The sequence below is a fragment of the Mytilus galloprovincialis genome, chromosome 2 (assembly GCF_965363235.1).
Source record: "Mytilus galloprovincialis chromosome 2, xbMytGall1.hap1.1, whole genome shotgun sequence".
NCBI lineage: Eukaryota > Metazoa > Mollusca > Bivalvia > Mytilida > Mytilidae > Mytilus > Mytilus galloprovincialis.
In genome coordinates, this window is record NC_134839.1 from 11,907,957 (window position 1) to 11,919,222 (window position 11,266).

The 11,266-nt window shown below is 33.6% G+C and overlaps 1 protein-coding gene across 1 annotated transcript; it reads left to right on the forward strand.

The window, feature by feature from the left end:
- Positions 1-972: 972 nt before the first annotated feature.
- On the forward strand, positions 973-10,989 carry LOC143062904 (microfibril-associated glycoprotein 4-like). The gene is made up of 5 exons (XM_076234722.1): positions 973-1,295; positions 6,198-6,340; positions 9,102-9,198; positions 9,453-9,617; positions 10,738-10,989. Exons 1-5 carry the CDS (start codon positions 1,028-1,030, stop codon positions 10,983-10,985), a joined length of 921 nt encoding a protein of 306 aa, XP_076090837.1. The 5' UTR covers positions 973-1,027; the 3' UTR covers positions 10,986-10,989.
- The last annotated feature ends 277 nt before the right edge of the window (positions 10,990-11,266 follow it).

The following is an 11,266-nucleotide window of genomic DNA, read 5'->3' on the forward strand; positions in this document are numbered from 1 at the left end:
ATACACCTTTCAGACTGATGTTAATTAGTTCCATTTTAAGGTATGTACTAGCTTCTTTCGTTGGTATTTCTGTGTTAGTTTCTGATGTGAAAGCAGATTGAAATTGCTGGTTTAATATGTTTTCTTTTTCTGAGTGGTTTGTATGGAGGGTGCCTTCAATTCTTAAAGATGCAATGTCGGTGTTTTCTTTTCTTTGGCTTTTTATTTAGGAGTACAGCTTTTTAGGTTGTTTGTTGAAGCAATGCTGGTCTGATTCTTTTATATCGATGTCAAAGATCATATTTTCGATGTATGCCCAGTATTTACATGGATCATTGATTATTAGATTATTTTGGTAAAACTTGTAGTAAAACCTTTATCTAACAGACTCTCGATACAAAATCAGTGTAACAAGAGAGACCAGTGGTGCGGGTTGGGGAGATGGGGTGACTGCCTAAGGGGGTCGCTCCAGTCACGCTTCAGCGATTCCATATGTAATCAACCATTTTTTTTCACAAAAGGGGGGGCATGAAAAAGCCTCTTAATCCTCCTCTGGAGACATTTCAGTGTTTTCAATCTTGTATTAATGACCATATATACAGAAAGTACTGTATTGTATGTGCATCTAGCTGTTCTGTCTACAATTACATACTAAGGGAGATAACTCAATTCTATGTAATCTTTCACGATCATATTTCTAGCTATACCGAAAATTATTTACATGATGGCTGGATGCAGAATTTTACCTTGAAAATGATAAACTTGGTAGCTCAATCTTATTTCAAAAGAACCAATGTATTTTTTTACAAGCGTTTGATTTAATTTAATCCTAAAATTGTGTTTTAAAATTTTTCTGTAAAAAACGAAAAGTGAATAAATTCAATTAGATAAAAGTGAAATTTCAATTCATATCAACCTTGACGAACACGCCCTTATGCATTGACAAACTATCGAACAAGTTCATTCAGAGATTTAAACACCCTGGTGGCTTTTCATAATAGGTAAATTCTATAGAAAATACTTTGTGATAAACGTCAATACATTATGCATGGAGGAAGGTAAAAAGGAAAAAGAACACAAAATACATGTCGGGCAGGGTAACGACATGACCGGGGAGAGTAAAAAAGTTCCCACAGACATGCCGCAATCAAACAACTCTGTTCTTTTGGTGGTTATTGTAGCTTCTGCTGCAATCACTGCAGGAGTTTGGTTCCAGACTCACAAACTAGGAGTGGAAATAACAAATCTTGTTCAGATATTACAAAATGTGGAATCCAGTAGTAAGCATCAACAAACCCAGCAACAATCTCGTCCAGGTAAGTCAGTCCTTTTGTTAAAGAAAAGTCAAATCATAGTGTTATCGTTAGAATCATTCTCAATTTTCAAAAGAAAATGTCAAAGTTCAAATTAATGACATCCGATTAGTATTTCTTATAGTATCATATATTATTAAACGGTGATATTTCGTATTATGTGACATTCATTAAAGGAATAATTCGCGATTTTTCACTTTTCATTTTATTATGTTCATAATACCATAAAACAGCAGCAGAGAAACACAAAACACCTAAAAGACACAACATTACAAAGAATATTATATCAAGAAATTACAAAAATAGGGGTTCAACACATGAGGACACATTCTATCGTAATTATGATGTTTTCTTAATATGAAGTCAGTTGTGTATGATATAGAATGCAACAATCGAAAGAAATTCAAATAAAAGCACTCTCTTAAAATAATTGCACCCGTTGTTAACTTGTTTTCATTTCTCGCTAATTTATTTCAGTGTTTTACGCTCGCAACAAATACCAATCTAATTAAAAACCGATCTCTCATCGCTCCTGTTTTTGATATGTCGCGTGGGAGATCTAACGAAACCGGCTTTGAGGTCACATGTGAGTGAACTAAAAGTCATGAATTTATAAAGATATGCAAATGAGTTGACGACCTATTAATAAGCCAATTAAAAAAGTTTATGAATTATTTTGACTGACGATTTCGTCGTAAATAAAATGAGTTACATCCCTTTGCCTTACGTTAAACTTCCAAGATCGTGGAAGACTCAATTTCATTGGTCGAAAAAGACACACCTACGAGGTCACTCACATGTGACCTCAAAGCGGGTTTCGTTAGATCTCCCAAGCGACATATCAGAAACAGGAGCGATGAGAGATCGGTTTTTAATTAGATTGAACAAATACATGACAGCATTTTAACATCTCATTAGATTACCTAGACCCCCTCCCCAATCTACTTTACAGAGGTTAAAATCAATCATAGAGATGTTAAAATCATAATAAAGGTATACATGCTTTAAACCTTTCTGCTAAGCATTCAATTAATGGGGAAATAATATGATTCTGGAAACTACTATTCTGTTCTATAATATTGTTCGGACCTCCATTTGGTTTTTTTTTTTAAAGATTGATCAAAATTTCAATTCAAAAAAAATTGGGGGGGGGTGTCTCATATCGAAGCAATGGTAAACCAATAAATTAAGGAGGATTTGCATTCATCACAGCTTTAATTGATTGGACTGTATACTTCAGACCTCAGACAATTCATTATACTATTGAACCAGTCATATATAATATATAGGCCTCAGTCTATCAAAGGAGGTAATCAATGATTTGCGATAATGCAAATACTAACTTAAGGATATAAACAAGTTGCTTTCTTTAAAAAAAGAAATGCAATCGTAAACCCAAATGCTTGTTTGGCATTATATATATATTAGATAATTGTTTAATAAAGATGTATTGTCTTATATTACTTTTGTTGTGCATAAGAATTAGAAACTGACATTGCCTGTTTAGTGGTTTAAATAATGTAATACCGGCTTCACACATCAACGTATAGATCCGACGTACGTCGGCCGAGGTAAAAAAAATCATGCACGCTACCAAAACGCTAGCAATTTTGATGCATTCAACCTGTCAATCATATCTGTATCGTGTGCACAACGAGCTTAAAGCGTGTATTGGGTGTGCGTAAAGCGTACCTTAGCGTTTCTCCTAGTCTTCCTACATTCCCAACTGCAGGTTTGTCTATATGTGAATGTTTGTCAATAAGTCTGTCACATTCGCCCGTCTGTTTACATGTTTACCAGTCCGTCTATGCATGTCCACTGGTTCGTCTACATGTTCATTAGCTTTGAAATAGCTTTCGGTAAGTGCGATTATTTCAGTGATTTGTGTCTATTGTTTTTATGTAAGTGATTATTGTGCACCGTACCCATAATTTTAGGGACGCGAATTGCAACTGATATTTTACAGTTTTTTCTTGCGATGTGTTGTCCTTAAGGTTTGGTTCATTTGGGAGGGTTGGGTTTATGGCCACCACATTGTTTATGTGCCAATGTCCATTCTAAAGCCAGAAACATGTAGTACACTGGTTGTTGTTCATAATTCATGTCGGTCAAGTTGTTTTCGTACATTATTTTGTTATCAATAAGGCTGTTTAGTTTTGTTTGATTTTTGTTTTTAAATCTTAATGGTCGGGGCATTTAATAGCCGACTAAATAGTGTTTTTTTTTCATTTTTGGAGGCTGCTCGGTGGCCTTTAAAGACTTACTACCACGTCATTGTAACTCTGGTTGGTATTTGTATCATTAGTGCTGGACCATGGTCGATCCTATATGCACCTTTGAGGCAGGCGGGATATTTTTGTAGATCTTGTACAGCTCAAACTAATGTGAGTAGTTCCTGTACTTCTATGTCTAGTCCCATGTTGCATGGTTGGAGAGGGTGTAATATCTTCTGTATGTTTGATGAAGTTTCACCCGTATTGGACTTCTTTTCCTAAATGAAAGCTTTAAGGCGACGAGTATTTTTGTATGCAATGTGCCCTTAACGTGTCTAAAACTTATCTGTAGCGTTTTCAACGCTCGTGTAGCGTGTATATTATGTGCGTGCAGTTTACAGGTATATACGTTTGACAAACGCTTGAGCTGAATGATTTTTTTTATGTTCCATTAAAATTTTCCTGAAGTAAAAGCTTTCACCAAGCGTATACCTTTGCATTTCGACGTACTTCAAACTTATGGAACGCGTGTTTAAACGCTTGCGTAGAGTTCCTCTGGTGAGCAACTTAGTTACGCATACGATGATACGGACTTTGGTAATTTTCTTTTTTGACTGATTGTTTTACATTGTCATTTCGGGGCCTTTTATAGCCGACTATGCGGTACGTGCTTTGCCTGTTGTTGAAGGCCGTACGGTGGCCCATAGTTTGTATTTCTGTGTTATTTTGGTTTCTTGTAGATAGTTGTCTCATTGGCACCAAACCCGATAGCTTCTTTTTTTATATTCGATATCTTATCGCCGACCTGGTATTTACACACAACCTTCCAAAAGTCTGCCAAAAATGCATGCATGATTCATTTTTAGGTTATCAGTCGTAATTAAAGTGGCACATTTAATTCGTTGTTTCATTGCTTGAAGTATCATTTCTTACATCTGCATGGTCAAATGTGTATTCTTTTAAAATAAATTTTAGATTTAGATTTCAGTCACGGTTATTTTTTCCCCCTTCATATTGAATATCTATACTTATCAGTCCCATTTTAATGACGAAAAGGATTCAGAGGTTATTAAAAAAAGTAAATAATGTTGCAATATTTAAACAAAGAAAATAACTTTAAATTTGCAATATTAATGAAAATAAATACGGACATAACTTTCATAATTAATTTTAACGTTATTTTCAATAAACGATTTTTTTTTAAATCCTCGTTTTTACACCTATTTGAGGCACGTATTTATGATTATATTTCCATGTCCTTGGTCTATCCTAGACGTAAAATTTCAAAAAGTGCTAATACTTTTTTTAAAGATATTATTTTTAATTGTTCTCGTTCAAAACATTTAATTTTTTCATATTCAATATCTATTTAATTTTATTTTTAATAACCATTTTTTTTTTTTATTAAAGTTGCAATATTTAACCAAAAAAAATAACTGTAATTTAATCATATGCAAGAAAGACTTCCCTTTAATTTCAGTATAAAAAAATAAATAGCTTGCTTTTTACAACATGTACATCTTCACTAAACGTAAAATCTAAAATAAAATGCTACTAAAACTCTTTCTAAAGAATTTATTTTTTAATTATTCTCGTTCAGAATATAAAGCGCATTGTTTACATGAAATCTTATCTCATATCTAAACACAGCTGGTTACAACGTTTGACTAATTAAAATACTACGCATGTAGGTTAATATTAGCAGCTTGTAATCGTGTGCAAGAAAATATTATATCATAATAAATTTCAGATCATACGTAAAATATCTCTATAGCAACTTAAGATGCTAATGCATATTCAACAGATTAGTAAGCTATTGCGCATGCCTTTGAAAGGTGGTCATAGCTATTGCGCATGTATTTGAAAGGTGGTCATAGAAAGACCAGAAGTGTTCCGACTAACATCCAGTGTTCCGAAAGACTACATCACTCGTCCAATATATACTGCGTAAACCCTCAGGGGTTTACGCAATAAATATCTTTTACCAATGAATTTAAAATACTGAGATCTATTCAATTTAATAAATATGTACTGAATAAGCATTATGTAAATCATTAAATAAAGAAGCATGAAATTTATAGTTTTAAACAAGGGAAATAATAATGAAAATTCTGAAACAATCGTATCTACTCGGCCATTCTCGCTACGCAGTACAAGTTATTTCTTCGTGCAACCAGAAAGGCCGAGTTGTTCCGATTGAATTCTGAAATTGATTATACTCGTAGGGGAGACAACTGCATATACACTTTCATATTCAGTCAACGTGCATCACTGTGCATTATCTATAAATTAAGCGGTGAAGAGGAATGATTTTGTTCAATACAATGACTGTACCTATTATAAAAAATAGATCCGAACAACATAATTAAAGGTGCCCCCCCCCCCTGGATCCGCCTATGAATTGGTCTACAAAGAGATTTGCTGTGCATGAACATACGTGTTTGTGCGCTAGAATGCAGCGAGAAAAATAATAACCGTTATACCCTGAAAGATAGATAGTCAGAGAACATTATTTACGCTTTTCCACGAAAATCAACAACTTGTTGGAATAATATTACATTGTGAGATATAAATATCTCTTTTTTTCAAAAGCGCATCAACCATTTATGAAAAAAGAGGTGTTATTATCTGAGTTTCTGTAGATTTGACGTTTTAATACTAAGCTAAAACATTTTTTTCATTATTTTAACAGCTGGCGAAGTGTTACCGCGAGATTGTTTTGATATTCAGATGATGGGCGAGGAGGTTTCGGGTGTTTACAAGATTTATCCGGAAGGAATAAAAGGTGGCGTAGATGTGTTTTGTGATATGGAAAATGATAGTGGTGGTTGGTTGGTAAGTATATTGCTAAATGACCAATTCAGTTTACTATGAAAATTTGTTTTCAATGTGAGCAGGGACATATATAATTATATTCATTAGATATACTGTTCCCAGATGTGAGAAAGAAGTCCGAGATGAAAAGGGATCAATGTGGTAGAACTAAAATACTAATGGACATTCGAAAAAGATTACTAGAAACTTTTATAAGTACTTTTGCATTTAATTTGTTTTCAATACTTTAGTTTTATAGTATATCTGATGATTATTACGTCATTCAAGAAAGAAACTGGCTCATTTGCCTTCTAATTTTATAGCAAGCACTACAAACTCAAGAATGCGAAGACAAGTGTCTTTTTACTATTTTTTGACAGAATGAAATGCGTTAAAAGAAATAATAAACAGCTGCGCCACGGGCTCATGATACGCCCTTCGTCTTGTGTGTGAAATTTTATGCAATAATCATAAATAGTTTCTGCGATATGGTGCGACATGTGAAAAACTCCTTTTTCCAGTTTAACTCAATAACTCTAAAATGAAATTTTGAATCATCACCAAAAAATATATAGATCTTTAACCTAATATAACTAAGAAGTGTGTAAAGTTTTAAGCAATAATCATTAATGTTTTTTGAGAAACAGTGCGACATGTGACCCCTAACCCCCCTTTTAAAAAAAATCAATAACGTAAAGATGAAATTTTGAATGATCACCAAAAAGTATACAGATCTTTAGATTGATATAACTAAGAAGTGTGTAAAGTTTTAGGCAATAATCATAAAACGTTTTTGAGATACAGCGCGACATGTGAAAAAAAACACCCCTTGTTGAAGTTATAAAGTCCCGTAACTCAAAAAGTTTAAATCTTATGTATACAGATCGTTTGACCACCATAAATAACAACTATTTTAAGTTTCGTGAAATTTGAATAAGTGGATCTCAAGTTATGGTGCGACATGTGGACCGTGCCGGATAGACAGACAGACGGACAGAAAGACGGACGGACACCGAACATTTGTATATCATAATACGTCCCGTCAGGCGTATAAAAAATACTAGTTTACAATGCTTATCAAGTGTTATCACTACCCTTCGATTCAAAAATTGCGAGTAGCTAAAAAATGCGTTAACACTGTTCTTCACTTTTGTTGATAATTATTAACCAGTGCTCTTTGCCTTGACAAACAATAAGGTTATTGACTATGAAAACTTTGAATACACAAAACAAATTTTACAAGCAAGAATTTCTCACATTACTTGACACCTATATTTAATTCTTCCATATATACAGATATACCGGCCATTTATACCTTGCTGTTCGGTTTGAGCTCCGTGTTGAAGATCGTACCATGACCTATAATGGTTTGTCTTTACAATTTGGGACTTGAATTGAGAGTTGTCTCATTGGCAGTCATTCCACATCTTCTTATATCTAGATATCTAGTTTAGAAGCTTGACTTGCATGTAGAAACCTTTTTACAATCGGAAAATTTATCAATGTCGATCAAGATGAGTCAATGTAAAAGAGAGGATGTGGTGTGATTGCCAATGAGACAACTTTCCGTGAGAGACCAAATGACACAACTATAAGTCACCGTACGGCCTTAAACAATTAGCAAAGCCCATACCGTAGAGTCAGCTATATAAGTCTTTTTGAACTGCTATTTTTTGTTTTATAATCTTGTACTGTTATACCTCTGTCACAGGTTAGGGCAGGTTAACACGACGGATGCCACATGTGGAGCAGGATCTGCTTACCCTTCCGGAGCACCTGAGATCACCCCTAGTTTTTGGTGGGGTTCGTGTTGTTTATTCTTTAGTTTTCTATGTTGTGTCATGTGTACTATTGTTTTTCTGTTTGTCTTTTTCATTTTTAGCCATGGCGTTGTCAGTTTGTTTTAGATTTATGAGTTTGACTGTCCCTTTGATATCTTTCGTCCCTCTTTTAAGACATTAAAAACAGTTAGTTTGTGCCTGTCAGGAGTTTGAAATCCAGTGGTTGCTTTGGTTGCTGTTTGACACACATGGTTTTTTGCGTTTAACGTTTTACCACAACTCAGGTCGTAGATTTTCTCTTTAAAATTTGTCCCCCCTACATGTATTGTATGCCGAGGCCTTTTGAAGATTCCTATACATACGGTATGTGTTTTCCTCACGATTGAAGGTTGTACGATGATATGGTCATATTAATAAATTAACTGTTTATAAAACTTTTGAATTTTTGAAATACTAAAGCTTTTCTACCTCAGGAATAGATTACCTTACCTGTTACATAAGGCTACACTTTGGGGAATTTTGGTCATCAATGCTCTTTAACTTCGTATTATATATTTTTATTATTACAAATTGCCTACTTCATTTACTTTTTTTATATTTTATATCAATCAATTAAATCAAAATCAATCATATTATGTACTTTGTTTAACCTATTTTTAATTTACATTATGTCTGAAAATTATATTATGATTATTCTGCTCATTTTGGGCGCCGTGATTGACAAATAAAATATTTGTTTGTTTGTTTCGTACTTTATTTGGCCTTTTTAACTTTTTCGGGTTCGAGCGTCACTGATGAGTCTTGTGTAGACGAAACGCGCGTCGGCGTAAATACAAATCCTGGTATCTATGATGAGTTTATTTATGTAGTTATTGTTGCGAATTTTTAAAGATGATAATCCTGCATGTTAATATAAACAGCATTTTGTGCTCTTTGCTGTCTGCATTTTAATATCCCTGGTTGGTTTAAACAAGAAATACACAGATATTATTTTGTTACAGGTTTTCCAAAGAAGATTAAATGGGAATGCTGACTTTTATCAGAATTGGGAAAATTATACAGTAGGATTTGGTGATATCAAAAATGAATTTTGGTTAGGTATGTGTAATCAGTATTTCTTTAACAGATTATATATACGTCACAATGATAACAGAGACATATGTCGCTGGTGATAGTAAGTCCAAGAAAATTTGTGTTTTCCTTTTATCATATATTAGGATTATACAAATTACATGTAACGATAGTATATAAGTTCAGTATTATATAATGGTTAGACCAAAGATTTGTATAGTAAGATTACTATACAAATCCTTGGTTAGACAGATTAATTTTTTCATAAACTATCATTTCAGGAAATATATTACTCAATATCATAACCAATCAAGGATGGTACCAGTTACGTGTAGATATGTCTGATTTTGAGGGAGAAAGTAGATACGCCAAATACAAAATCTTTCGAGTTGGTGATATCTCCAGTAACTACCCCTTGACTGTTGTTGGATACTCGGGAGATGCAGGTAAGTCGATGAAAGTTGGAATGCGCGAAATGCTGGAAAGTGGTTGATTGTTGGTATTCTTTTGACACCGACCTTTCACCTTTTTGTGTGTTTTGGAATAGTTGTACAAATCATACAGGAAGAAGCATTTTTTTTATTTTATTAAACTGCTTTTCCACTTTCTTACTGAACCACTTCTTTCAACAAATTTAGAATCAAAACTGTTTTAAAAAAATGAGAACATATACTATCCAACACAAAAAGATGAATTGCCGGGTCCTTACTGGTTCCCACGTTAAGGATAATATGAAAATACTGCCAAGTCATTGTCGGTTAGAATTACAAAAACGATTTTTTTTATTGCTGATACGTCTAAGTTTGTGGATATTCTATTTTTTTAATAGCCGCAAAGTTTTCGTTGAGTTTTCTGCAAATGCAATTTGAGTCTTTGAGGGAGAGCAATCTGGAAATTATGGCATGTCTTGAAATGTTAGCAAATTTATAGTGTGGTTCTTTTCGAAGAAAGCTACTTAGTCTATAGTGGTGGTATTCTAAAAGTGCTGTTTACTCGCAAGCTCATGCAATACTATATATACAGCTCGGGACGATATTGTCAATAGTAATCCAACAACTGGAAAGCTCGTGCGTAACCATATACTGCATCGAGCAATTTTCCTCTATATCATTGCAATAACTATCAATTATTACACAATTCAAGTACAATAAAAATAAATGACAAAAGACTTTGTCCTTTTCATTTATTTTGCATTGGTATTGATCGTATTGTAATTGTTTTCCTTATTTAGTAATCAATTACGCGCATTTCTCTGTGCCCTCTATTATATAATAGGAAATTCTATTTATGTTATTTTAGGATTTCTTTTGTAAGTTGTTGCGTAAATGTCCCTTACGGTCTTTGTTAAAAACGTAGTTTATTATAATAATTTGTGAGTAATTGTGTATTACAAATGGTGCTTATTCGATTTTGTAAATATTTGTTATATGACATACAGCTCGGGAAAATATTGCTCAATATAAGTCCAACAACTACAAAGCTCGTGCAATATCACATACTGTTTGGGCAATTTTCCTCTATATTAATGCAATAACTATCAATGATTACATATTTTGTAAATTTTAGGTAATTCTATGCAGGTTGCAAACGGGATGAAATTTTCGACTCATGATGTCGACAATGATGGAGCTCCAGGGTCATGCGCAAAGTCATTTAAAGGAGGATTTTGGTACAATAACTGTCATTATGCCAATCCAAATGGTGAATACCTAAAAGGTGAACACGAGGCTCTAGCTGTAGGCGTGAACTGGTACCACTGGAAAGGATATAAATACTCATTAAAATCTATAGAGATGAAAATAAAACCTTTATAACGCATTTTTTTCATCCTTTATTAGTTCTACTCTACCAACCAACGGTAGTCAGTATCGGTATTTTCTCGCTGGGTTAAAGACCCATTGTAGGCCTTCGGTTGTTTTTTGCTCTTTGGTCGGGTTGTCTCTTTGATAAATTCCCCATTTCCATTCTCAATTTTATTTAGTTCTTATTTAATGATTGTTTGAATTGGTTAATGTTAGGTTTTAAAGTCCAGTGGCAAATATTTCATGTATGTTCAGGATGAGAACACACCAAATTTCTTATTTGAAAGGATAAA

Bases quoted from the DNA above. Each gene is read 5' to 3' on its own strand.
- LOC143062904 (XM_076234722.1), top strand. From the start codon at position 1,028: ATGGAGGAAGGTAAAAAGGAAAAAGAACACAAAATACATGTCGGGCAG. The intron at 1,296-6,197 runs GTAAGTCAGTCC...TTATTTTAACAG, and splicing joins CCAGCAACAATCTCGTCCAG to CTGGCGAAGTGTTACCGCGA. The intron at 9,618-10,737 runs GTAAGTCGATGA...TGTAAATTTTAG, and splicing joins TGGATACTCGGGAGATGCAG to GTAATTCTATGCAGGTTGCA.